Source organism: Pneumocystis carinii (genome assembly GCF_001477545.1).
Source record: "Pneumocystis carinii B80 chromosome Unknown supercont1.13, whole genome shotgun sequence".
NCBI classification, from domain to species: domain Eukaryota; kingdom Fungi; phylum Ascomycota; class Pneumocystomycetes; order Pneumocystales; family Pneumocystaceae; genus Pneumocystis; species Pneumocystis carinii.
In genome coordinates, this window is record NW_017264725.1 from 119,421 (window position 1) to 144,814 (window position 25,394).

At 31.1% G+C, this 25,394-nt stretch overlaps 14 protein-coding genes across 14 annotated transcripts; 9 read left to right on the forward strand and 5 right to left on the reverse strand.

Moving 5' to 3' along the window:
- Positions 1-411: 411 nt before the first annotated feature.
- T552_02858 (pyruvate kinase) lies at positions 412-2,382 on the forward strand (the record flags this gene model as incomplete). The annotated part of the gene is made up of 10 exons (XM_018371384.1): positions 412-532; positions 574-665; positions 715-795; positions 851-895; positions 942-1,481; positions 1,525-1,571; positions 1,619-1,728; positions 1,779-1,992; positions 2,037-2,303; positions 2,346-2,382. The coding sequence occupies 10 exons, from the start codon at positions 412-414 to the stop codon at positions 2,380-2,382; spliced, it is 1,554 nt and encodes a 517-aa protein (XP_018224824.1).
- Positions 2,383-2,768: 386 nt separating this feature from the next.
- Positions 2,769-5,709, forward strand: T552_02859 (hypothetical protein). Its single transcript, XM_018371385.1, has 7 exons — positions 2,769-3,132; positions 3,181-4,557; positions 4,603-4,758; positions 4,802-5,153; positions 5,199-5,349; positions 5,395-5,509; positions 5,552-5,709. Exons 1-7 carry the CDS (start codon positions 2,815-2,817, stop codon positions 5,648-5,650), a joined length of 2,568 nt encoding a protein of 855 aa, XP_018224825.1. The 5' UTR covers positions 2,769-2,814; the 3' UTR covers positions 5,651-5,709.
- A 96-nt stretch (positions 5,710-5,805) lies between these two features.
- Positions 5,806-7,165, reverse strand: T552_02860 (CDK-activating kinase assembly factor MAT1). The gene is made up of 7 exons (XM_018371386.1): positions 7,080-7,165; positions 6,923-7,026; positions 6,739-6,872; positions 6,616-6,689; positions 6,328-6,572; positions 6,041-6,279; positions 5,806-5,996 (listed from the first exon to the last, which is right to left on the reverse strand). The coding sequence occupies exons 1-7, from the start codon at positions 7,117-7,119 to the stop codon at positions 5,852-5,854; spliced, it is 981 nt and encodes a 326-aa protein (XP_018224826.1). The 5' UTR covers positions 7,120-7,165; the 3' UTR covers positions 5,806-5,851.
- Positions 7,166-7,183: 18 nt separating this feature from the next.
- Positions 7,184-8,627, forward strand: T552_02861 (hypothetical protein). The gene is made up of 5 exons (XM_018371387.1): positions 7,184-7,396; positions 7,441-7,576; positions 7,639-7,727; positions 7,775-7,844; positions 7,888-8,627. The coding sequence occupies exons 1-5, from the start codon at positions 7,223-7,225 to the stop codon at positions 8,580-8,582; spliced, it is 1,164 nt and encodes a 387-aa protein (XP_018224827.1). The 5' UTR covers positions 7,184-7,222; the 3' UTR covers positions 8,583-8,627.
- Positions 8,628-9,155: 528 nt separating this feature from the next.
- On the forward strand, positions 9,156-10,605 carry T552_02862 (hypothetical protein; the record flags this gene model as incomplete). Its single annotated transcript, XM_018371388.1, has 5 exons — positions 9,156-9,218; positions 9,273-9,467; positions 9,516-10,313; positions 10,357-10,440; positions 10,486-10,605. The coding sequence occupies 5 exons, from the start codon at positions 9,156-9,158 to the stop codon at positions 10,603-10,605; spliced, it is 1,260 nt and encodes a 419-aa protein (XP_018224828.1).
- Positions 10,606-11,033: 428 nt separating this feature from the next.
- Positions 11,034-12,389, reverse strand: T552_02863 (hypothetical protein). Its single transcript, XM_018371389.1, has 5 exons — positions 12,230-12,389; positions 11,940-12,188; positions 11,647-11,891; positions 11,288-11,601; positions 11,034-11,241 (listed from the first exon to the last, which is right to left on the reverse strand). Exons 1-5 carry the CDS (start codon positions 12,341-12,343, stop codon positions 11,084-11,086), a joined length of 1,080 nt encoding a protein of 359 aa, XP_018224829.1. The 5' UTR covers positions 12,344-12,389; the 3' UTR covers positions 11,034-11,083.
- On the forward strand, positions 12,386-13,588 carry T552_02864 (hypothetical protein). Its single transcript, XM_018371390.1, has 4 exons — positions 12,386-12,771; positions 12,817-12,993; positions 13,039-13,134; positions 13,175-13,588. Exons 1-4 carry the CDS (start codon positions 12,432-12,434, stop codon positions 13,543-13,545), a joined length of 984 nt encoding a protein of 327 aa, XP_018224830.1. The 5' UTR covers positions 12,386-12,431; the 3' UTR covers positions 13,546-13,588.
- Positions 13,589-13,622: 34 nt separating this feature from the next.
- Positions 13,623-15,389, reverse strand: T552_02865 (diphthamide biosynthesis protein 2). The gene is made up of 7 exons (XM_018371391.1): positions 15,372-15,389; positions 15,210-15,321; positions 15,041-15,153; positions 14,914-14,991; positions 14,715-14,860; positions 14,130-14,662; positions 13,623-14,078 (listed from the first exon to the last, which is right to left on the reverse strand). Exons 2-7 carry the CDS (start codon positions 15,291-15,293, stop codon positions 13,656-13,658), a joined length of 1,377 nt encoding a protein of 458 aa, XP_018224831.1. The 5' UTR covers positions 15,294-15,321; positions 15,372-15,389; the 3' UTR covers positions 13,623-13,655.
- Positions 15,390-15,396: 7 nt separating this feature from the next.
- Positions 15,397-16,658, forward strand: T552_02866 (hypothetical protein; the record flags this gene model as incomplete). Its single annotated transcript, XM_018371392.1, has 6 exons — positions 15,397-15,491; positions 15,544-15,644; positions 15,688-15,787; positions 15,837-15,909; positions 15,959-16,062; positions 16,112-16,658. 6 exons carry the CDS (start codon positions 15,397-15,399, stop codon positions 16,656-16,658), a joined length of 1,020 nt encoding a protein of 339 aa, XP_018224832.1.
- Positions 16,659-16,662: 4 nt separating this feature from the next.
- T552_02867 (protoheme IX farnesyltransferase) lies at positions 16,663-17,730 on the reverse strand. Its single transcript, XM_018371393.1, has one exon. It carries the CDS (start codon positions 17,682-17,684, stop codon positions 16,707-16,709), a length of 978 nt encoding a protein of 325 aa, XP_018224833.1. The 5' UTR covers positions 17,685-17,730; the 3' UTR covers positions 16,663-16,706.
- A 438-nt stretch (positions 17,731-18,168) lies between these two features.
- On the forward strand, positions 18,169-19,176 carry T552_02868 (hypothetical protein). The gene has a single exon (XM_018371394.1). The coding sequence runs from the start codon at positions 18,210-18,212 to the stop codon at positions 19,128-19,130; it is 921 nt and encodes a 306-aa protein (XP_018224834.1). The 5' UTR covers positions 18,169-18,209; the 3' UTR covers positions 19,131-19,176.
- T552_02869 (hypothetical protein) lies at positions 19,171-20,416 on the forward strand. Its single transcript, XM_018371395.1, has 2 exons — positions 19,171-19,329; positions 19,381-20,416. The coding sequence occupies exons 1-2, from the start codon at positions 19,217-19,219 to the stop codon at positions 20,372-20,374; spliced, it is 1,107 nt and encodes a 368-aa protein (XP_018224835.1). The 5' UTR covers positions 19,171-19,216; the 3' UTR covers positions 20,375-20,416.
- A 325-nt stretch (positions 20,417-20,741) lies between these two features.
- T552_02870 (hypothetical protein) lies at positions 20,742-24,220 on the reverse strand. The gene is made up of 10 exons (XM_018371396.1): positions 24,195-24,220; positions 23,814-24,148; positions 23,663-23,768; positions 23,208-23,617; positions 22,311-23,162; positions 21,850-22,269; positions 21,558-21,805; positions 21,049-21,511; positions 20,945-21,006; positions 20,742-20,899 (listed from the first exon to the last, which is right to left on the reverse strand). Exons 2-10 carry the CDS (start codon positions 24,126-24,128, stop codon positions 20,788-20,790), a joined length of 2,988 nt encoding a protein of 995 aa, XP_018224836.1. The 5' UTR covers positions 24,129-24,148; positions 24,195-24,220; the 3' UTR covers positions 20,742-20,787.
- Positions 24,221-24,388: 168 nt separating this feature from the next.
- Positions 24,389-25,126, forward strand: T552_02871 (hypothetical protein; the record flags this gene model as incomplete). The annotated part of the gene is made up of 3 exons (XM_018371397.1): positions 24,389-24,631; positions 24,672-25,035; positions 25,071-25,126. The coding sequence occupies 3 exons, from the start codon at positions 24,389-24,391 to the stop codon at positions 25,124-25,126; spliced, it is 663 nt and encodes a 220-aa protein (XP_018224837.1).
- Positions 25,127-25,394: the final 268 nt, after the last annotated feature.

Consider the following 25,394-nt stretch of genomic DNA (forward strand, 5'->3'; position numbering starts at 1 on the left):
CTTTAAATGACAAATAAAATTCAAAACTATTTTAATAATTTCTTTGAAAATTATCCTGATTTTTATTAAAAATCTTATATAAAATAATAAATAGTAATTAATTCTCTATTTATTTGTATTAAAAATCTAATATTTCTGTTAATTTAATACAACTTATATTTTTTTACGGTTAAATAGATCTTAACCTAAGAGACTACACAAAATCTATAAAATCTGTTAAGAGGAAAATAAGTAGGTAAAGCCCCTAAATACGATAAATAATACGATTATTAACGTCTTTATTGCTAGAAGTACTATATTGAGGTTTTTTTCCGGGCTAAATTGACCATTTTTAGAGGATATTTTTTGATCTATAAGCTTAAAGAAGAATAATCCTTAAAACATGAGTAAAGAGGGGATAAACACGTTAGAATGATAAGTATCTATGAGTATGATTCTATATTTTTCTTATGGTGCAATACGGCGTCTTCATTAGATATTAATTCAATGAATTTACGTGATTCCTGCTTGTGTGGGATTATCTCAACGATTGGTATATTATTTGGGTTAAATAAGGTTCTAAATGGCATAAAGGACCAAGTACGAACTCGGTGGAGATGATAAATAAGCTTCGTTGTGCAGGAGTTACAATTATACGTATGAATTTTAGCCATGGTTCATATGAGGTATATTTGATAATAAAATGGTTAAATGAGATATTGAATGGGTGAAAAGTATCATTCTAGTGTGTTAAAGAATGCGCGTGAAGCGGTAAAGGTGTTACCTGGCCGTCCTTTGGCTATTGCGTTAGATACGGTGAGTTTTTATATAGATATAAAAAGAATGAATAAACTAAAGAAATTAAATACAGAAAGGACCGGAAATTCGTACGGGAAGTACACTTGATGGAAAGGAGGTATGTTGATGTTTTTATTTTTAATAGTTACTAAAGCTATATATAGTATCATGTTGGTACGGGACATGAGTTTATTGTTTCGACCGATCCACAATATGCCAAAAAGTGTGATGATCAAGTTTTATATATTGATTATGCTAGAATATGTAACGTGGTAAGGGAGGGTAGTATTATATATGTAGATGATGGAACATTGTCTCTTTCTGTACTTGAAGTGGTTGACTCACAGACACTTAAAGTAATGTGTCTTAATGAAGGCGTAATTTCGAGTCATAAAGGTGTAAATCTTCCTGGGACGGATGTGGATTTGCCTACTTTAAGTGAAAAAGATGTCATGGATCTTCAATTTGGTGTTGAAAATGATGTGGATATAATATTTGCCAGTTTTATTAGAAGCAAAAATGATATTATTACTATTAGACAAATGCTTGGAGCAGCAGCTGATAAGATAAAAATAATTGCAAAAATAGAAAACAAGCAGGGAGTTGATAATTTTGATGAAATTTTAGAAGAAGCGGATGGTATTATGATTGCAAGAGGTGATTTAGGCATTGAAATTTCTCAAACACAAGTTTTTATTGCTCAGGTAAATTTCCTATATAATGATTTATTTTTTAAAAAGTAAAAAGAAAATGATGGCTTCTAAATGTAATATTGCCGGGAAACCTTCTATCTGGTAATATACACAAATATATTATCAACGAAAAATTAATTCCTATAAAGTGCAACACAAATGCTTGAACATATGATTAAAAATCCTCGTCCTACACGAGCAGAAGTCACTGATATTTGCACTGCTGTATTGGATGGTGTTGATTCTTGCATGTTAAGTGGTACATAGTTTAATATACCTTAATCTATTCAATCATAATAAAAAATATAGGCGAAACCGCTAAAGGATTATATCCTATCGAATCAGTAACAATGATGCGTAATGCCATTCTCGTAGCTGAGTCCATTATGCGTTATGAAACTTTTTTTAACGAACTTCGTCAATCAATTCCTAAAAATGTTTCTGTCACTGAAGCTATATGTTGCGCCGCAGTAGAGACTCAGCATAGAAATAATGCAAAAGCAATCATTCTCTTATCATCATCGTTGTTTATCATTAACTTTAAGATTTAAATTAATTTCATAATAGTGGTTTAACCGCACGTCTTTGTTCAAAATATCGTCCACGGGTCCCAATCATAATGGTTACTTGTAACGAATCTGTTGCTCGATTTTCTAACCTATATCGTGGCGTATATCCATTACTCTATCTTGCATCAAAATATCGAAATATAGATGAATGGCAAGAATGCGTAAATAACAGAATCAATTGGGGTATTGAACAAGCAATCAACCTTAAAATCGTACAACCCTCTGATACAGTTGTCATCATACAAGGATACAAAAATGGCATAGGGTATCTCCCTCTATTTTATACCTAATCCTCACAAAAATTTAGCCATTCTAATACCGTCAAACTCCACAAATTATCTTGATCTTCTAATTCACCTCCTCAAACACCTCTTCTCTTCAACTTATATCCACCATTTCTCTACTTCTACATTTCTATCAATTCTACCAATTCTTTCAATTCTATCAATTCTTTCAATTCTTTCAATACCGTCAATATACAGGTAATATTTACTACATTTATACACATAAATCTCTCATTATTCATTAGAAATTACATCTTTATTCACCCTCTTATTATACTCTCCCTCTATATATTATTAGGTGTCACGTGACCCGTCGTCATAGGCAACACTTGTTGATTTACGTACAATCACAACATCCGACAAATAGGCGCAGAAGAAATAGCGATATTTTGGTTGTTTTACAGGGGAATTATACAAAGACGATATAAATAAATAAATCAGGCATATTTTTAGATATAATTTGCAAAAAACTGGGTTTTTTTTGGGCGAAAAATGCCTACATTTGAAGTGAGTTTGGACCCAGATGAGCTGTCTATTTCTACGGATGTCCGTGAACGGGACCGTATTCGTCTTGAACAGGAGCTTGAGAAGGAATTGAATGGATTTTCATTTACTAGAAGCAGTTCTCGTGAGCCTAGTTCAGATACGGTACGTCCAAACCAGATAGAAGCGAATCAGACGTTTTTTGCGGATTCATTGGATACGAAGAGCCTTAATAAGCATTTCCAGGACTTTAGTATGGGTGCTAGTGGGTCACTGGATAGTAATAGTATTGAAAGAGGAGTAGGACTTCAATTGGGGACGTCAAATGTATGTTTTTGTTTTTTGAGTATTTTTCGAAATTAAAGTGGAGAATAGCTGAAAAACGAGTTTTCTAAGACATATACGGGGTCTACTAAGTCATTTGATCGACCTGTTGCTTTGGATAATTTTATGGCGGCGATGAAAAGTCCTCTTGAATCTACGACCTCGGATTACGCAGATGTTGCAGCTAAAATAAAACATATGTATTCACCTTTTAACAAAGTTACGGAAGATATGGATTTTACGTTTTCGTATGATAAGAATTATTCTAAACAGGAGAAGCCATCACCGGAAATGATGAGCAAAACCAAGCTTACATATGCGTTAAAAAAGACAGAATTATCGAATATACCGATTGTTGAGAGAGATAGGAATATAATGACTCCTCCGGCTTTTACGAAAACGAAATCTCCTGTTTTTCAGCGTTTTCGTCGTGCATCTATTGTAAATAATGAGAACATTTATTCTGAACCAAGACTGAATAAATCTTTCCGAAAAGGAGAGAATAATGGGGAAAAGAAGTTGTCTAATCTTAATCATAATATGAAGCCAATTCCTCGCTCGTTTAAAACAGCGTCTGGTTTAATGCGAGAACTTGGATTGGATGATCATCAAGAAAATATGAGAACAGACGTTCCATTAAACACAGAAATGACTCAATCATTTCGACTTCCAGATATTACTGGAATATCTTCATTAGTCTGCGATGATGTGTATCCTATTGTAAACAAAATTGAAGTGATTACTAAAGATAACTATAAGGATTTAGAATCAATACCTATATCATCTAATGATAAGGCTATTTTATTAGCTATAAGGGAATTGCAAAGCAATATAAATGAACTTGAAGCGAGGGAGTCTGCTTCAAAAAAACGTATTCAAAATTTGGAAAAAGAACTTGAAAATGCTAAACAATTATATCATGTCGAACAAAAACGAACTACATTTGTTGAGCAAAACCAAGAAGTTAATAATGATAAGAATGCAATTACACACCAAAGTTCTGAAACACATGATCGTGAGAAACTTTCTTATACAATGGAACGTATGAGGTTGAAAAATGATATTTCTTCCTTAAAAGCTCAGGTGGAAAGTCTTGAGCGTGAACTTAGTATTAGCAAATCCAAGATAGATGATATTAGAGAAAAAAAGAATGAAGTTTCGAAGAAGTTAGCAGAAGCATTGTCTAAAATTGATCATTTAAAATTAGAAAATAAAAAATTAATTGGGGAAATTGAAGATTTAAGAAAAACACACAAGATAAAAACGGCTTCTGAAAATGTTAAAAAGAAGAAGGCCTCTGAATTTTGTTTAAAGTCGCCATTAGAAGAGAAGAATGGTTCAACAAAAGTTTTACTACAATCAGATAGTAACGAAACAGATGACGAAATATCAAAAGAACACGAATCATGTTCTACAGAGACTGATGAGGCATTGTTTAATATTTTAAAAAGATTTTGCTAACATTTTGAATAGGAAGAAATTGACGAATTACCCAAATCTTTACATAAAACAAAAAAAAGCCAGTCTTCAAAAGCACTTCGAACCACTAAAAATAATCATTCCATTCCTATTGTTTCTTCCAAGAGTTCTAAAAAAAAGAATAAGCAGGAATCTAAAAAGTCTTCTAAGGTTAATTCATAGATATGATTGTTATTCGTTTAATATTAACTAGAAATTAAAATCAAATTCTCAAAATCCATCAAAAAAACGTCAAATTCATCCTGATATAATCGAAGAAACAGACAGTACTGATGATACTTCTGAATATGATTATAGCAGGGAATATTCATCTAATGATGATGATTTATTAAACCAAGAACCTCCATGGATACATGTTGAAAATAAGTTGAAGACAAAATTAAGTAAATCAAGACAAATATATGAAGACGAATTTAAAGGAAACGCCCGTTCAAAAGCCTATGTAGATGTAAATGCTCAAAAAATTATTGAAGAACTTGATTGTCACAATCCTGTAAGTTGTTCTGTTTGTACTCGCAGAAGGCAGAAAGGAATTCTATCTGAAAGTTTTTTCCCCCCATAATTTAATTTTAAATACTTATGTATTATAGAAAATAAAGATCTATTATCTTATTCTGCAAAATCAAAGCAGTTGGATAATATATTTGAGGAAGAAAATACGATTAGACCTTCAATGTCCCCAAGAAATGCTCTTTCAATGGTTATAATACAATTAGAAGATGAGTTTAAACATTTGAAATTGTAAGAAAGATTAATCATATTATAACTTTACTAATATTATGATAGAAAATATCAGGAATTTATTCAGTCTTATGAAAAGGTAGATCCTTCTGTAGGAAAGAGAAAACGAAAAGTTCTTGCTGGAAAGCTTAAGAATATTATTGAAGAATTAGAAGCAAAAGTAATGTTTTAAATATCTATTGTTGCATCTAATATATTATAGGCTGATCAAATTTATGCACTGTACGATGTAGTTGAATTGGCTAAAGAAGGTGATGATATCTTAAAAAAGGTATTGAGAAGCAGTAGGACGAGTGTCTAGTTTATATTACATATTTTTATCTTATTCTATGTTTATCTTTTTTAAAACGGTATCAATAATTTAACACGAGTTTTGGTATATATGGTTATAAGGAATAAATACAAATATTTGTAAATAGTTCTGTATAGAATAACTATTAATTTTTGGGATATTTTCAAAATTCTATGTTATATGATATGCTATAATATTAAAAAAATGAAGTCATGGCGGATTTGTTTGTGACTTATTACTATGATTATCGAAATACAAACTTGCAAATGCCTCAAATAAAACACGTTTGTATACATCATTAATATTAAAACCTCCTCCACGAATAGCTTTGTTCTCCAATAAAGGTTTAAGAAAACTTATAATAATTAGTAATAAATAATAATTTTTTTAAAATAATACGAATCATTATAACTTTCTTTTACAACATATAATGTATTTTCTTTATTTTGGCCAGCCATAGGCGAAAATACATCTAATTTTTCTTCATCTTTATTTAAACATGAATTCTGAAAAGCTGGAAGAGCTTCCATCGCAATCTTTGCCTCATAAGCTGCCCGTTGCTTCCTAATTGTTGATCGTTTAAGAGATAACGCATTACTATGTTCAACAACTTTTGATGCTTGTTTATCCGAAGACGCCTTGATATGTAATTATATCATCAAAATACATTATATTCAAATATCTACCAATTCACGAATCAATTCTTGTTTATACTCTTCTTTTTCAATATGTTCTGCTTCTTTTTCTTTGATAATCATTTCTTGTGATATTTTTTTCTCTTTTTTTAACCTATCTTCATTTTTAGCTATAATTTGCGCCTCTAATTCTGCCTTTTGCGCATTCGCCATAATAGATTTCTTATTAATTGCTTCATATGCTATTAATTTCGCTTCTGTTTCCTCTACATCAATATTATTCACTAGATTGAACGCTAAAATACATAAACACTTATTATAACCCTCTCATATAAATACTTATGTCCTCCACTTCCTCTAAATAGTCGTTATACTCCATTAATGTCTCAAAATCCTCTGGACGCTTATTACAGCTAAAATCATTCATTTTTTTCAAAATAAAAAACATATCATCCCCCGTACATCTTAGATATCCGTTTCCTTATATCAATCTCTCTTTCTACTGCTATATCCTCAAATGTTTTCTCCCTAAATCTCCCTTTACGAAGAATCTTCCCACATTTTGGACATGGTGATGGTCCTAGCGTAAAAATCCTCTAAAAAATATCAAAAAAAAAGTATTAATCCATAATATCCGTGTATTTACTGCTACGCACGACTCACACATCTTATGATAACACTCTGGATTGATCAAAAACCTCATATTGGGGTTTAAATATGCATCATTCCTGCAAATTGGGCATTTTTCGTCTAAAAAAAAAGGTTATATAGGTTTTATATATGGTTTTATATCAAAAAAATACCTTTTTTACCCGTTTTCCGCTCTTCTAGGTCACTTTTCATGGTAATTTAATATTCTCGTCGTCATCCACCGTCAGGCACCCTCCCCGTCGGAGACGGTTGCCATGACAATCTCCAACGTACTCGATTTCCTAGCACTTTTTATATGGAGTCAGAAGGCCAGGCAGAGGGGGATTTGAGGGCAATTTTGCATGAATTGGAGGATAAATACAAGGAAACCGAGGAGAATTATATGAAATGGGAGGGATATGGAAAAGAGTACGAAAAATTGCGGTCTTTTTTGGTTGAAATTTCGAAAACTACGAGGCGATCCTATTTTGTATGATGAATGGGGAAAAAGAGGGTTTTTTTATGTATAAATAGGTTCCTTTTAGTGAGAAAGGGTTTATTCCGGGAGTTCTAATTCATACGAACGAAATTCTGGTTCTTTTTGGTGAAAATTGGTTCGTTGAGCGATCATCTTCGCAGGCGGTTGATATCGTTGATAGAAGGGTTGAATGTGGGTATTTATGGGTAGATTATAGGTTAAATGAATAGGGGCTGACGAGGTGTATATGTTAGATGTCAATAGTTGCTTAAAAGTTCTTGATAAGAAGAGAAAAGAGTTAAAAAATCGTCTCGAAAGGGTAGCTAAAAAAAGTGGGGAAAAGGTTTAGATAGAATAGTATTTTTTGGAATAAATGTTTATAATTGAAAGATATATAATGAGGAGGGGCTTCCTATTGTGGAGATTCGGGAGGAATTGAATGAGGATGGGTCTATTGCTAGTAATTTTTAAAGATATATTTTAAAAAATTTTAAGAGTGTTAGATTCGGAAATTTTTGATAATTTGGGGGAAGATTGGTTAAAAGAAGCGTCGGATGAGATTATGAGGAAGTTTAATATATTTTCAAACACATCAGAAGAATGTGAGATTTCGACGAATAATGCAGGAACGCCGACTAAATATGATGTAAATAAGGATTATTCAGTGTCGAATGTCGATAAATTAGATGATATAGAAAGAATAATTGATATTATGAATGAATTAGAGCTGAACGAGGATGAAAATGAATATTCAAGTGATAGTGAGGATAGTGAGGATATTGAGAACGATTATGAAAGGACATGTAGATCTATTAGTCCTGTATGTCCGGATAATAGTTCAAAAACGTGCAAATCTAGTAAAAAAGTGACTTTTTCAGATGATATCGTATCTCTACCTGATGATAATTCTGATCATGAAAATGAAGATACTTTTAAAGAAGAAAATATAAAACCCGGTCCTATTATTAAGGACGTTGTCGAAAGACCTTGTACTCAATCAACTGAAGATGTTTTAGATAATTTAACATCCTCACTTCATCGACGAGAAATTGCTACTGAATATTACAAATTAAAGCAAAAGTTTCGAGCACAAATTCATTCTTCTGATACTAATTCACATCATTCTTGCATTGAAGACAAAAATTCTTCCAAAAAAATTAGTCGTTTTAAAGCTGCTATTATGGATAGAAAAATTTAATCTTTTTTTTACTTAAAACTTTATTTCTCAATTCAATTCAATATCTACAGGGATTTCATATTGATACTTTGCTGCTATAATCATTTTCTCACACATCGTATCTAGTTGGATCCCAAGATCGATCTTTTGCGATGCTTACATGACATGTATTTATTCAATACATAAATACATGTTCGTTTCACATCGTACAAATGCAAATCATGGTCATTTCTTCTTTTTACCCTCTAATACTATACTAACTTGAACTATTTACAATTTTATAAAACATATTAAAATACAGGTATATTCAAAATATTACAATTATTATTCAAAATATTAACTTTGGTCTTGGGATCTTTCTGATTTCTATTGGTTTTCTCTATAATTGCTTGTTTATTAATATTTGTGTCTGGCAACGCGCATCGGTGGAGGTCGATATACTTAACGTAAGTGTTTTTTGACAAAGTCGATACAAGTATTTTATTGAAAAATCGGGTAAAAAACAAGGAGATCTGCTCAAAATAACAAGAAATATGTCTTTAGAGCAGTGGAGTATTATATTTTCCTTTTTTTCCGGTTTTTTTTTGATTAAAAATGGGCAGAAAACCAAGCAATAGAGCGTCATCAAAAGCAGGCGGCACGGCAGAGGGGAGCGGTGTAAATACAATGGAATTAATACGATAAATCGTTAATTCTTATAGTAAACATAAGGTTCAGGACGTTCCGTTTGAAATTTATCCGGTTTATTTGGGTTCATCTAAGCTTTCAGATAAAAACCGTAGTGAAAATAGAGGATCGCTATTTATAAAAGAATTAGAGAAGAAATCAGGTTCTGTTAGACATTTGGATGCTTCTGTAGCGCAATCGCCGTCTATTTCTGCATCTCGTGCATTGAATGATTCACAAGTAGGAAATTAGGTATATATAAGGGTATATAGGTGTTGATAGGATTAGAAAAATATGTATAAATATGAGGGTTATAGGGGGGAAAGAGGTTCTATAGATCATAGACAAGGGCATTATAAGGTTTCTACGCCATCGTTTGCTCGAAGAACGGGAAGTCCGGCGACAAAGCTGCCGCCTAGAATATCAGTAGGCCCGACACCTTTAAAAGAACATTTTTTAAATGACAATGTTGTAAATCCGACATCAAAACCAGCTTTTCGGACAGAAGGGTCCGTTTCAGATATGAAACGTTTGAAAAAAACTCGTGTAAAACATGTAAAAAGGGAAAAAGCAGTAAAACGTCAAAAAATCCATGAATCACCTCGAGAGGAAGAATATCGGGATAAATATTATAGTGACAAGGAGACTGATAGTGATAGAGAAGAAAATGTTGATAAAGATAGTGATTTAGAAGATGAAGGACATGATGATAGTTATGATGAAGCAGATACAAAATTTGTAATTACGGTGCATAAATCATCAGAACGTAGTACAGCATCGGTCAATGAGATAGATGTAGTGTCTCATGTGATTTCAGAATTATTGAAACGTTTACGTAGAAAAACAGAGTCGACATATGCTAGGAAGGTTATACAAGCGTTTGAGGAGGAGGTTTCTGTTAAATTTTTGGAGATGACGGATATATTTGACAATTATTTGATTCTTGATAGCGCAGTTAAAAAATCTACTAGAAATATTTCATATTTACGTAATGAATTGTTTACAATAAGAAAAGTGCGAAATGATATCGCTCTGAAAATACATCATCTTAGACAACGTCATAATGATATTAATAATGAGAATCAAGTGAGAATATACTGGATTTATTATAAGATTGTTAAATTTCTAGGCATTAAAAAGTATGCAAAATTTTCTTGAAGAAATTGAAGTCTTGCATAATAAAATACCATCAGGTGCCCGGCATACGGAAAAGGTTATTATTTTTAAAGACGTTTTGATGAAAATTAATATATATTAGACTGGAATTGTTTCTTTATTACACACTGTAACACCATTTATGAGAAAATCATGGGGCATATTAGAACATTTGAATGCTTTTAATACATTTCTAGAAAAAGTTGATCAAGTTTTGACCTAGGATATGTTGTGGAAAAAAAACAAATATACAATATGCATCTATTTCTTATAAATATGCGAATATAAAGTTATGTTCTATAAATTTATTCGATTATTGGTATTTAAAAAAGGCTGGGATTTTAATGAAATTTGAGTACTATTTTTTCCTTAGGTATAGATGATGATTATTGAAAGAATTATGATTTTTACAATAGGTAAATCTTAGACTTAATTATTATTTTAACTAAAGAAGATATTTGTAAAAATAGATATAGTCTGGTTTATTGAATACAATTAGCATTTTTGGTTACATTTAATAGGCGTGTTTTATCAAGATGTTTTGAAATATATTTGGATAACCCTTGTAATAAAGGCTAACTAGATGTATTAAAATATAAAGATAATTATTCCATAACTTCATTAATTGTTTTTTTTTTAATAGCCATTATTTTTGAAATTGTTTTTACATGTTTTTTTAATGCAATTATATTTCTATATCATTAAACTTTTAGTCCTTGAAAATTTTTACCCCAGCATACACCAATCCATTCTGCATCATCTGACCAACATAAATTATTAATTTCTGAGTTTGCATTCCAAGAAAAAATAGGATTATTTAACTGTTTTATCTCTTGGTTTCTTATACTCTTATATAATACTATTTATCATTAGTTTTTCTTATAAAATATTTTACTTTTTTATACATGTATTTGGATTCTGTGATTCCTTTGTTGTATTCCATATTAAAATTTGACAATCTTCTCCTCCTGTTGCACATATATTTCTACATCCAGGTGCCCATTTTACACAATTGATATTACCATCATGTCCTGCTATGTTCAAGACTGGTGTACCTGGAAATCGAATATCTAAAATATGAACTACATTTGAATCTAAATGAAATGTTGCAAGAAGATTTTGGTCCAGCGTATTCGCACTTACACGAAGTAATGGTTCTGATGTATACGCATCCAATTCCCCTCCTGTTTCATATAAAATAGTTGAATGTTCTAATGATCTAGAAAAATATTTAATTAAATTAATAAATACTTTCTTTTTATACCTCAAATCAAACATTCTCATGCTTCCTTCTGCTCCTGTACTTACAAAAACATCTGCACTATGTGCAAGAAAAGATACATCAAATACTTCACGGTCATGTGCAATTAATTTAGATTTTGCCTCTCCTACTTCAATATCCCATATAATACATGTTGTATCAACTGATGCCGTTACAATTAATTGTTGTGCAACTTGATTCCAATCAAATGATGTCGTTGGTGCTATTTGATTTGTTCCATGTTGACGCTATTCATCAATTAATCTTTTTTCTCTTGATATATTAAAATTCCTAACATGTTCAAGAACCATTTCTTCAATAATTGGCTCATAAAGCCCTTCTTTCACCGACCATAGACGCAATGCATCTCCTGTACTTGCAAACATTTTTTTATCCTTTCTTTCATATATACACGGCTTCCAAAGAACTTTAGTAACTGGATATACCAAATTCCTCATGGTTTTTCCTGCTGACCTAAATCTTACCCCTCCTAATGACTCTTTTCCCTGAACTTGTTGAACCTCCTCATTCTTAAGAATCTCAATCTTAAAAAGTTAATTTTATAGATAAAAAATATCATGAAAACTTCATTCTGATCTTCATCCATAAAACTCCCTATCACAATCCCTCTTGATAAACTCCAATCAATGGCATATGTCGGCCATAACATTGTATATACAAATGGTGTATAAACCCCCATTTTATACTAAAAAAACCCCGAGAAAGACTCCCTTAACACTCTATTCTATTTCTTTTTCTTCTTTCTTAATTCCAAGACTTATTAAACAATGAATAACACTAAAACAAGTGTTTTTATCTTACAAACAAATGATTCCCTTGATTTCTCAAAATATTGGGGGTTCATTGACTTGTGTATTTCAATAATCACTTGTGATCAATTACTTATTCTTGTTGAAATTCAAAATACTCTATTTCAAGCAAAGAACAAGGCCGTCCTCTTCACAAATATCAATGATCTCCTAAATACTCTTTATACACTCTCTGAAACCTCCAAAAAAAAGCACAATAAGATTCCTCTAGACGTTAATATCCTTTTTAACGGTTGGTGCGGATATGATCTATTTTCAGAGCCGATAAACTGGGATAAAATATATCTTATAAAGGATGGTAAAAAATACCATTTTTGCATAAATTATTAATTCATAATTTAAGATAAATACTTGATAGATAGGATCCCGTCCTATATAAATTCCTATGTTTTGGTTCTTGAAGAACAAGTTATAAAGAGTTTTCCCATAAAAAGAGGTTTTATAACAAACACAGAGCAACAAGGTCTAAGACTAGATATTAATAAAGGAGCTGATAATCCATCGTATAAATATGTAGCAGGTAAGTAATATTTATGTATATTACAAAATATTATACGGAGAATAGTCGGTGGAACTTTTGATCATTTACATGTAGGACATAAGATTTTATTAACTATGACGGCATGGATTACTGATGAATGGGTGGTTTGTGGAGTGACTGGTAAGTCTTAAAAAAATATTATAAATATTAAGGAAAAAAGATAAAATATTATTAAAGAATAAGAGATTTTCGGATTGGATAGAGCCAATTGAGGCCAGAATAGAGTCTGTTAGGAGGTTTTTTTATTTAATTAATAGGACTATATTTTTATCGGTGACGCCGATCTATGATATATATGGGGTGACGGTAGTAGATGAAAGGGTAGGGGCCATAGTGGTATCAGAGGAGACGATAAGAGGAGGAGAGATGATTAATGAGGAGAGAAAGGCTAGAGGGATGAAAGAACTTGATATTTTTTGTATAAATATTATTGTAGAAGAAGAAGTAGTAATAGGTGGAGAATCGATAAGTATAAAAATAAGTAGTACGAATATTCGGGAGGAGATTGCAAGAAGGAGGGAGACCGTGTGAATGGTGTAGAATGGTGTAGAATTGTATAGTATTATTTGTATAGAATTGTTTAGAATTGTATGATTTGTTCAAAATATATATATACATATATATTTATTTACATTTAAATTTTAATCTTTTTCATGATCATATTTGCTAGGAATTCCTTGTTGACCTATTTCAACTTTAGATATTTCAGTTTTTATATTTAATTTTGATAATCCATGCCAAGTTTTTGTATTTTTATGAAAATAAGCAGATAAACTATTAACACGAAGATTTGATAATTGAGTATTTTTATTTGATTCTATAATATTTCCATGATTATTTAATAAAGAATTATTTTGAATTGATATTTCATTATCATTTATAATAGATGGTTGTACAAGATGTCCAGTAGCTAAAGAAAATTGAGGTTCTTTTTCAATTAAATTATCATTTTTAAAATCTAAAGAAAGTATGGTAGAAAAATCAGTGATCCATTGATTGTTCCAAGTTTCTGATGATAAAGCTAAATACAATTCATATGGTGTGATAATTGGACGATAAAAATCCTATTTTTTTTATTAGAAAACATTTTTAAAATAAAATAAAAAAAAAGAAACCTTTGATTGTATAAGTGAATTTTCCCAACAACTAACTAATACGAATACTTGTATTTCTGAAAAATTTGCTAATTTTTCAGGACTTAATTTTCCTATTATAAACATATAACTTTTTCTTCCTGCTTTTTTAATCATTTCTCGTAAATAATAAGTTACTTGTAAATATTTAGAAACCCCTAATGTTCCTACAACAATCCCAATTATTGATGCATCTTTTGTTTTTTGAATAATTGCATATCTACGACGCAATTGTATATTACTAATTGGAGATTGATGTATAACCTTATCCTGTATAGGATCATATGAATAAAATGACATAACATGAGAATAACATGTCATTGCAAATGTCGTTAATCCTGATGATTCTTCACCAATATAAAATATTGACCATTTTTTGTATAAATCTAATCGTTGCTTATCATCTGCTACAATTGCTTCTCCAATTGTTTTCATAATATTTATTGCACTATATTCCCCATCTCCTTTGATAATTTCATTGTATCCAAATGATTTTAATTCAGATAAAATAGTTTCTATACAATTTTTGTTGATATAAATTTATATATATATATATGATAGATCTACCTAGTATATATGTATAACAAGGCTTCCCCCCCAAAATTACTTGATCCTCCACTGTATATACCTCCTTAAATCTACATAAAAGCTTGTCTATATTGAATAATGACGGCAGCTTATCAAACACATATTTGACTGGCAATCGTGTTGTTCTATTTTCCCTAATATAAACTTATAAATCCCATAAAATTATATAAAATTTTACACGCTTAAACATGCATGTCCATAATGAATAATGCAATCTGCATCCACATGTTGTGCCTCTATTTCATCAACACAACAACTAATTTTTAATATCAATTTATATCTTTATCATTTTTTTTCCTCAATACCCCCCATAAAATGTATCTCCTATGATATAAAATGACGCCTTTAACCCTGATTTAAGCTTTTCAAGTACTGTTGCTGCATCTTTTAACAACTCATCTGGAAACTGCAATGCCACCTTAAAAAATATTAAAAAAAAACCTTTTTTTTTCATATAAAAAATTCATATTATACACGTTCAAATCCTTTTTCTTCAATAAATTTCTTTGTCTCTATAATCTCATATTTATCCTCTAAAAAATCCACTAATTTCTCCATTTTTTATCTTATCATTTTGTCTATTTATCTATATTTTATTAAAAATTTATTAAAAAATCTATAAAAATCTATAAAAACCTATAAAAAATCTTATCGACGCTGGATGAGCTTAATTTTAGATTCGGAATTATTTGCTCTCCGGACTCACCCTTATCAACCTGTTCTAACAGTTGGCACTTTGAACGGACGTGTTTCAAGGTAAATAAAAGGCTTTATTTCTCAATAATCAATTATTATTTATCATATCAAGTTATTACTATAATCTTGATGAACAAACATATCATCAGGCATGGTATACGTACAGACATCGTATTGCCTGTCGGGATTTGAGATATTCAATGAGCGGAGAAGGTGTTAGGAATTTCCTATAATTTGTAATGAAGGACTTAACCAGAGGATACAATAGATATTTTATCGGTAGGAGCAGATGGAATGATTAAGTGTGCCAAGAGCGAGACGGGGAAGGTTATTTGGAGGGCAAAAAGGGCACATATGTAAAGGACATATAGTAATAAGTAGAAAGAAAGTTGAGAATTGGGATAGGAATGCGATTAATGTAGTATATTATTTATCAGAGATGAACTTTGTTTCAGGAGATGATAATGGAAAGGTTAAAGTAAGAAAAAGAAGGTTAAGAAGGAGGGAAAGTTGATAAGGAGGAATAGTTATGGGATAAGAGGGTAAAAGAAAGTGTTAAGGAGATAGATGTTCATAAGGATTATATTTCGTCTTTTTTGGGACTGAATGAGAAGGTTTTATTATCAACTAGGTGAATAATGAAAAGAGGAAGAAGAGGGAGAAGATTAATTATGAAAAAGTGGAGATGCATTTTTTTCAGTAGTGGATTTTCGTATAGACAAGTGTTTGCCAATTTATTCGTATGAATTTGGGGAAGATCTTTTATCTTCATGTTTAGTTAAATCAGAAACGATTAAACCCAAGATATGTATAGGGACAGTATCAGGAATGATAAAAATATTTAATAAAGGTGAATGGGATAATGATACAAGTCAAATTTTGTTATCTGGAAAGAAAAATATGTTAAGCATTGATGTTATGATGGCATGGAATGATGATATTATTATTGTGAGTGGTAATGATGGTGTTATAAGAGTTTTAAATATTCATCCTAATATACCATTGGGAATTCTTGGTTATCAAGATTCAAGTGTCGACGTATTGGCTAAAACATATGATGATAAATGGATATTAAGCGGTGGAGATAAAAAAATAACAGCATGGAAAGCAAATTGGAGCAATAATCTTAAAAAACATGATAGATCTAATCAAGAATTGTCAGATCAAGTGCATAAAAAGAAATTAATGTTGGATAAGGATATGTCTTTTTTTGAAGGTTTAACATAATATGTTATAACATATTTTGATTTGAAAACGAATAATTGTAAATGGTAATTATAATACAGGATCCGTTTGTTTAGTATTTTCTTTTTTAAACCATATAGTGACAACTTTATGACCTAATGCAAGTAAAAAAATGGCCGGAAGATGAATAAGACTCGCATAAAATAGTTCTCGCGCATTTTTTTCAGTTTGATGCCTATAAAATCTCCATGAACAAGATATCATAAATATATTTACAATAGCGCTGTCAATTAAATAAAATGAATCCAATAAACCAGAAATAGGTAATGCCCAACAAAATAAAAAACATAAGAAACTATATTGCAAAGCCAAGCGTGCATTTAAGGCTGGATTTGTAACACACATCATTTGATACCCTGCACGTGCATATTCATGTCGAAGGTTCCATGAAAGTGAATTAAAATGAGGAAATTGCCATGTATAAAGAATACACGCAAGAATCCATCCTCCTGGATGACTAAAAAGATCTCCATTGGAACTTGCTGACCACCCCATAAGAGGTGGAAGTGCTCCTACTATTGCTCCAATCCATGTATTTATAATAGAAATACGCTTAAGCGGCGTATAAACCCCTCCATATAGAAAAATATTCATAACACCCAGACATGCTGTAGCTGTATTAACTCCCCATACAAGTAAAAATGCACCAAGTGTTCCTGTTATACAAATAAAAGAAAAAACAGATGGAAGCGAAATAACACCACGCACAAGAGGACGATAACGAGTTCTTGACATCTGCGCATCATATTCTGACTCAAGCATCATATTAAACGCATTTGCTGATGCTGAACACATTGCTGTACCGATTGATAGGAAAATCAGTGTTGATATTGATGATACCGGAAATGGTGCAAGTGCATACGATGACATTGTAGAAAGAACCACAAGAAATGTTAATCTCGGCTTTGTAAGCTCCATTAATACTGAAAATCCAGGTCTTGCTCCAACTGGAACATATCCCGAGCAATTTACACTATCCAGGCCTATTTTTTCCGGGCTTTTTTTCATATTTCTTATAAAAACCTTATTTCTCTCTAATTTTAAACATGTAATCCCTTTTAAAACCCCATATTTCCCTTTATTTATATTATACATTGTCCTATAATAATTTAGGCCCGTTTGAGCCCATTTTAAGCCCGTTTGACCCCGTTCAAAAGCCGAACATCTTCTAAAAATCATTACTTCCTCATATTCCTATTAATATTCGTTTAAATCGTTCAATTCCTCCTCAATTCTGCCTCTCAAAGGCTCTCTGATTTTTTCATATTAAAGGTGGTCGTCCGTTTTCCTACGTGTTGCCATGGAAACATAATATCGGGAGAACCCACCTTAACCTTATAATAAAACGTATAAATATTAATAAAAAAAAAAAGCAGGAATTAGCATTAAATAGCAGTGGATAATCATAAAAACTATGAGGAATTCGATATTTTTTTTGTTTTGGTGAGTATTTTCCTTTTTTTTCCGTAAAAAAAGACTAAAAATTGGCGGAGATAAGGTTGAAACAAGCAAATAATAGATTTTGGTAAAAATATGGTAGAAGAAATAGGATTTTCTGGAGAATCTATTGCTTCTAGCTCAGTTTTGATCAATAAGATGAATTCTACGGCGAAAGAAGGGCCAAAATCGGCTGAATATAAGGGAAATAATGGCCTATTAAAATTAACTACTTCTGATCCAGAATTACTGGTTAATGTTGAACGAAATAACATGATGGAAAAGATCCGTCAAGAGAATCGTGAACGTAAAAAACGTTGGCGTCAAGCAAATGAAGATCGTAATAAAGATAATGATCTTCGTTGTAGAGTTAATAAACGTGCTCATAAATTATATGGTAAAGAACATTCTCTTGCAAAATCAAAATGGATAGAGGACGAGTTTTTAAGGCGACAGTTAAAACGAAAAGATAGAGAACGTAAACGTTTTCTTGAATCACATATTATAACTTCAAATCGTGATATTACTAATACTGGTTTTAATGCCGTCGAATTCTCTCAAACATTTCTTACTAATCTTTTTCAAAATCTCGTTTCTTTCAATCATACTATTCCTTTTTCTTTTCGATCAGCTCTTTTTTCTTTTTCTACAAATCCAAACTTTCTCAAAATTATCACTACTCTTTTCGCTTCTCTTACCGACAACATTTCTTCACCTTCTCAAACACAATCTCCTCTTCAAATCACTCATTCTATCGACAACACTTCTCAACTTTATCGCTCTCTTTTATTCAATCTTTTACCTTCCAACAACGATCCTTTTTTTTTTTCGTCTTCAAGCATAATTCTTCCTTCTCAAAACACACAAAACACTTTCAATACTAACCAATCTAGTTCCGATTCATTCTATTCTTTGTCTTCTGATCATTCTCTTCCTTCATTCACTTATAGGTCTTCTGATCATATCTCTTCTATGGGTTATCCACCGGCTCCTGCTGATTTTACTGGACAACAATAATCTGTTTAGCATTTCTTTTATACATTTTTTTTTCACCTCTATTTTCTCAGCTTATCTGTTTGTCACTGGGTTTCGTGTTGTCGACGATGAGCCTCGATGTATCTTCAATATCCAAGCCATGGCTGGGGGAAAAACGCCTGAATCCTCTGGAGATTGATGAAGAATCGCTATTATTTCCATTTAAATCTCTATTTCTTAAGTATATACCCGAAAATCCGGATTTTTTTGAGTGATTTTTGACGATTTTTAGGGAAAATATACAAAATGAAGGACAAGCAGATAAACAAGTGCTAGAAGCACTTGCATCACTATGTTTCCCGTCTAAACCATGTATTAAGGCGTATAATGATGATTCGCGGGACTTGTTGCAGTTAAAAAGCTCAATTTCTCGTCTTCAACAGAGAATACAGAATTTAACACATGCACAGTCAAGAGCGCTGTTTTACCGGGAGGGAAATGTTAATAGAGTACGTAAGGAGATTCTACATGCTATGGTAGCGCTTTCGGATGTTCAAAGAGCGATTCAACAGCGTTTAAATAGACAATTAAAGTTTAAAAAGGAAGGGCTTGAGAAATTGGAACAATGGAAGGATGAACAGCATTTTTTAGCGATGTATATTCGTGAAAAAGAAGAATCGGATGAAAATTTGAAGATTATATCATCATTACGTCAAAAAAAGAATAAATTGAAGATGGAAATTACAGAAACGGAGGTTAAATTAGCAGAAAAGAAGAAAGATTTGAAAAAATTATTAAGTCATATTGAAGAATTGCAAAATTCATTAGGGTCCCGTTTTTTGGATGAAAAATCACGTTTAGAGGAAATCGATGCAGATGAATCTAAATTTATTGAACAATTTAAAAAAATGATACCAGAATCGGATCAAGCAAAGCCACGAGATGCTTTGCGTAAGATTTGGGAAGCAGAGTTATCAGTTATTAATGATGATATAAAGAAAGCACATTCTGAATATACTGCTTTATCGGAAGGATCGAAACTTTGGTGTAGTACAATTAGTTTTCTTCAATCACTTGAACAAAATGTTTATGATTATACGAAAAAGGGAAACTGTAAAGTAGAAGAAGTAGTGAATATTATTGATAAAGGGCTTTTAAGGCTAAGAGATTTAACAAAAATTGTAAATAATAGACAATTGAATTTGTTATACATTGTAATTGGACATGAAATAGAAGCTTTGAATCGGGCAAAAAATGTAATTATTTTTAGTATGGATAAATCGTAGAATTTTGAATGATAAAGATACCCTTATTGGTATGTTTTTGTAGTAATTCTTTAGTTATTCCGACGATAGTTGTAAATACATGGTTTTATTGTATTTGGAATAGTATTTTAAGCATTTTATAAAATTAATATTATCCTTTTGTTTTTTTTATTTGAAATATTTTACAGATTTGATATCTTTGTTCATTTTAAAAAAAGTTTATAATTTTTATTTTATGCATAAATCATTTGATTCCCTTAGAAATATGAAATGTTAAGTTTGTAAGGAGTACTAGGCTTATGAATTCGAATAAATTAATTATTTATGAATTAATTTTTATTTAAGATGAACAAAATATAATTAATATTTTATGTGGTTTTTCCAATGTATTATTCAAAGTATTGACCTTAATGAGTAATTTGAATTTAATATTTTTATGGACTTGGAGGTGCATAAGCTGGATTAGCTAGCTCATAATCTTTTTGATATGCTTCTGTAGTTGTATTATCTGTTTGAGTCATGAATTTAGAAGATGTCTTTTCTAAACTATAAAAAGTTGGAAAAATGAGTATTGATTAAATTACAACTTACACTGTATTTTCATTAGAAATAGATGTTGACCGATCCTTTGGTAGATAATCAGGTATATCGGCCTATTTTATTAATATTATTTCAAATAAATATTTTATTCTTACAGAAGTTTTTTCAGAAGTATTAATAGAGAAGCCTGGCATATTTATATGACTCACATTTTCCCATGGGGCAATTGAGCTTGTAAGGCCAAGGCGCCGTGCATCTTCTTCTGTCCATCGGATATTAGAACCAATATATGCAGGTGTCATTGAACTATGAGCTGGAGTTTTGCTTCCAGGATTCCATACTGATGATTCATAACCAGGAGTTGCAGATCCTGATGCTGCTGGTGTTTTCGATCCACTATAGGCCGGTGTATGTAAAGCAGTATTTGACCATGCAGGTGTTCTAGAACCAGCACTGATCCAGGGTGTTTTGTTTTCAGAGGATTGTGCCCATACAGGTATATTAGATTTAGATTGATCATATGTTGGATTAATGTTTCGAGAATCATATCTATTACGCTGATTTCCACTTTTAGATGTAACAAATTCAAAATACGTCATCATTTTTCCAGTATATCGACTATTTATATTTTAAGATAAAGGTCTAATATTGTACTATTACTTACTTTTTAAATGAGAGTTTACTTTTCTCTATCGTTATTGTTTTTTGGTTTGTATGTAATTCTACACGAGCAGAGGTTTCTGTAGTATCTTTTACAATGCCAAGTAATCCTTTGTATGGACCTAAACGTATATTTACTGTTTCTCCCACGGCTTTGTCTTTGCCTATAAAGCGAGGAACTGTTTGTGCAGAATTTATTGGTCGTTGTAATGCTGGATTCATTTTATTTAAATCAGGTCCACCAGAAGTTGTCTAAATATAATTACATAATATTTAATATAATAAAAAAAACTTACACGACTTCCTTTTACTGTAACAGTAGTGAGATTTTTTGTTTTTGTAATAAAAACACCATTATTCTCAGTAACTTCTCGATCATATAGAAAAGCATATTCATGAATGATATGTATAACATTCCATTGTCTATTTCTATCGCAAAGATCTTTTACAGTATCTCCTATACGAATTTCCAGTCCATTTTTATCTGTTGCAACTGAGTTTTTTGATTGATATTTCATTGATATTTGATTTGGAAGAATTGTTCTAGAAAGTCCATTCTGATCTAAAATTCGAAGTAAATTTCCATCTACTTTTGTGATACAGGCTATCGTATTATGATCTAATTGTACTAAATCATGAAGATTATATTCATTAGACATCACGTTTGTTCCTGTTGATTGAGTTGCTTCAGAAATATCTTTAGAAAATACAGTTATCTAAGAATTAAAAGTGAAGAAAATAAAATATAAAAATTAACCTCTTTCATAGAAAAGTCACTTAAAAGAACTACTTGATCATTTTTCACACATATGATAATACCGGTATCTCCTTTGTATTTCCCACTAATTATTTTTATATTATCTCCTTGTTTGAATCTTTTTTTAAGACCCTTTGAGGGAATTTCAAGTCTTTCACCTTTCAAACCTTCATGTTCAGAATAAAGAGTTATAATTCCATTATTTATAGCTTCTACAACCCCATGGACACCACTTTGCTCTCCTTCAAGAACCTCTACATGATCTCCTGGTTGAAATGTTGGCATTACATTGGATGTTTTGATGCTTTGTGCAAGAGATGTTAAATCAAAATTATCATTATTATCAACTCCAGAATTAAATTTGGTTATTTCTTCTAATGTTGGGTTAACACCCTCTATTATTAATCCGGCTAATCTTATATCCTTCATTAAATAGCCATCTTCATATTCATCTCCATTAAATATATAATTTCTTGCTCCTCGTTTTGTAAGACCTTTATTCCCATAGAATTTTGCTACTTCTTTTTCATTGAAAAACCGTTGTTGTGGTCTAACATTTATTGAATATCCATTGTGATACCTTTTTTTACCGTCTGGACTAATAAAAGCTGAATCCTTTTCTTTAGTAGAGTAATCTATTCTTGGCACAATTTTTACTCTAGCAGACAAACCGTTTTCCGAAAGATTGTCAACTTGAGCAAGATCTCCTGCGTATTTCCCACGTTTAATTCGAACATATGCACCAGGAACCAATTCCATAATTTGTTTTTTAATTTTAAGTAAATCTGGCATCTCTTTAATAGGAACAAGAATAATGCGGTTTGAATAAACATTAACAATATCTTTACATGCCTATAACAATATTAATATATTTTCATATAAATAACTAAACTTCACGTGAATAATATGTGTCTTTTTCTTTGCTTCTACATAAATATATCCATTAATTCCATCCCTTTGAAATACTGATATGATTTCCACTGGTGTTTCTGAATTCTGAAGATCTGCTGTTTTTCGCATTAATTTATAAATAATGTCCTTTTCCCTTCCAGGTTTACATCTTACTGCCCATAAATTCGGATCATTAACCGATGGTAAAAGCAATCTTTGAGGAATCGTTTCTATATCCCCACGATAAAATCTTGCTGATGATCGTCCATATTTTTCTCGATATTCTTCTGCAAGACGTTCTGCATCTGCATCTTCAATCTTTTGAAGCTGTCTATCAAGATCTCTATGCTGTCTATCATCATTTTGCAAAATATGATCCGTATCCAAATCTTCTATTTCCTCCGCAATAAATCCCTCTTATTTCATCAATATAAATCATTCTTTCTTGTAAAATTATTAACCTTTTCCAAATTCCTCATCTTCTTCCTCTTCTTCCTCGTCCTCTTCTACTTCTGCCTCAACATCAAGAAATTGATTTCGCCTTTCTTTTCTCCGTTTTTTAGGCCTCTTTTCTTGTTTTAACATACTCCCTCTCTCTATATATATCTATACCTTCTCCGATAATCCATGTTCCTCCCCTTCTTCCTCCTCATCTTCTTCTTCCTCCTCTTCCTCCTCTTCCTCTTCGTCCTCATCATCGTCCTCATCGTCCTCATCTTGATCTTCATCTTGAGCTTCGTCTTCTTCCTCTTCTTCCTCATCTTCTTCTTTTTCCTCATTTACGCTTATTTCTCTTCGTTTTTCTTCGTTTTTTTCCGGATTTTTTCCAAAATTTTCCTCTTCCATATGTTTCTCCTCATTCTCCTCTTCATTTAGATGGTCTTTTTGACCTTTTTCTCCCACTTTTTCCTCTTCTTTTTCTTCCATCTTTTTTTCTCCTTCTTCATCTATGTTTCTCGATCAATTCTGGGCCAAATTTTACGAAAAAAAAACCATCTAATACAGAAACTCCTGTTTCTTCTTCTTTATCCATGTTTCTCCTGGTTTTCTCACAGGTTATTTAATAATTTAATAAAAACTTTTTTTTTCAATATTTTGTCGTTGGTCAATCGACGTCCCTCCACGTTCTCCTCGACAACCTCCATATTAATCATTATATATAGGCATCAGCCATCGCCTGTTAAAAAATGTTACTTGGCACCAATTTACTTAGAATATACGATATCTTTCATCCTTTAGTTCCATTATTTTTTCTTTATTTAAATTTTGAAGCACTTTTAATAGAGACGACACAAACATTGATAGGATCATTGTTTGTGCCGGTATTTATTGTGCAAATACTACGATTTGTAGTGTTTGTTAACCTAGATAAGATCCATGTATTATATGAATGTTTTGTAAATAGATATATATTTTTGTCATATGTGAAGGTATGCCTCTGTAATCTAGAAAACGTGCTTAATTTCTAAGGATATAGGAATTAGTTGCCTATACTTTGTATTTTCATGTATTTTAGTAGATATTTTTATTATTTTATATGGTGCACCAGTTGTTAGTTGTTTATTGGAGACAATATTGTCATGTCTTCATCTGTCAGTTCTTGGAATATTACCTATGATCTGTGTATTTGGAGTAGATATAGAAAGATATATGGAATTAGTTTCATTAGAATTGGATCTTAGAGATTTTCAGAATTTTAAATTGAGTATGGGATTTTTTGGGACATTTGTAGGATCATGGATGGGAGCAATGCCAATTCTTCTTGATTGGAACAGAGACTGGCAGAAATGGCCAATTCCTGTTGTTTTAGGAGGTTATTTGGGCTATGCATTAAGTATTTTTATGATATTTTTTGTTTATATAAAAAAGGTAATTTTAAGAAAGAAGAAGAATTGAATTCTTCTTGTATTTATTTAAAAAGGTGATTTTTTTTTTGTATATGAAGGGAATTTTTTAAAATTTTATTAATAACTATGTTAAAACATTATATACATTTGTATTTATTTAAAAAAAGGAAAATTCTAAGTTATAATGATAATTTGGGTTATAGAGAATAGTCTAGTTTAAAGAAATCTTTAGAATGTTTAATAATTTTCTAGTATTTTTGTAAATATTTTGTTAGAAATATAGAAAATTAATATTAGTTATGAATAAAGTAGATTTAAAAATCAGACATGTAAAATATAATCAATT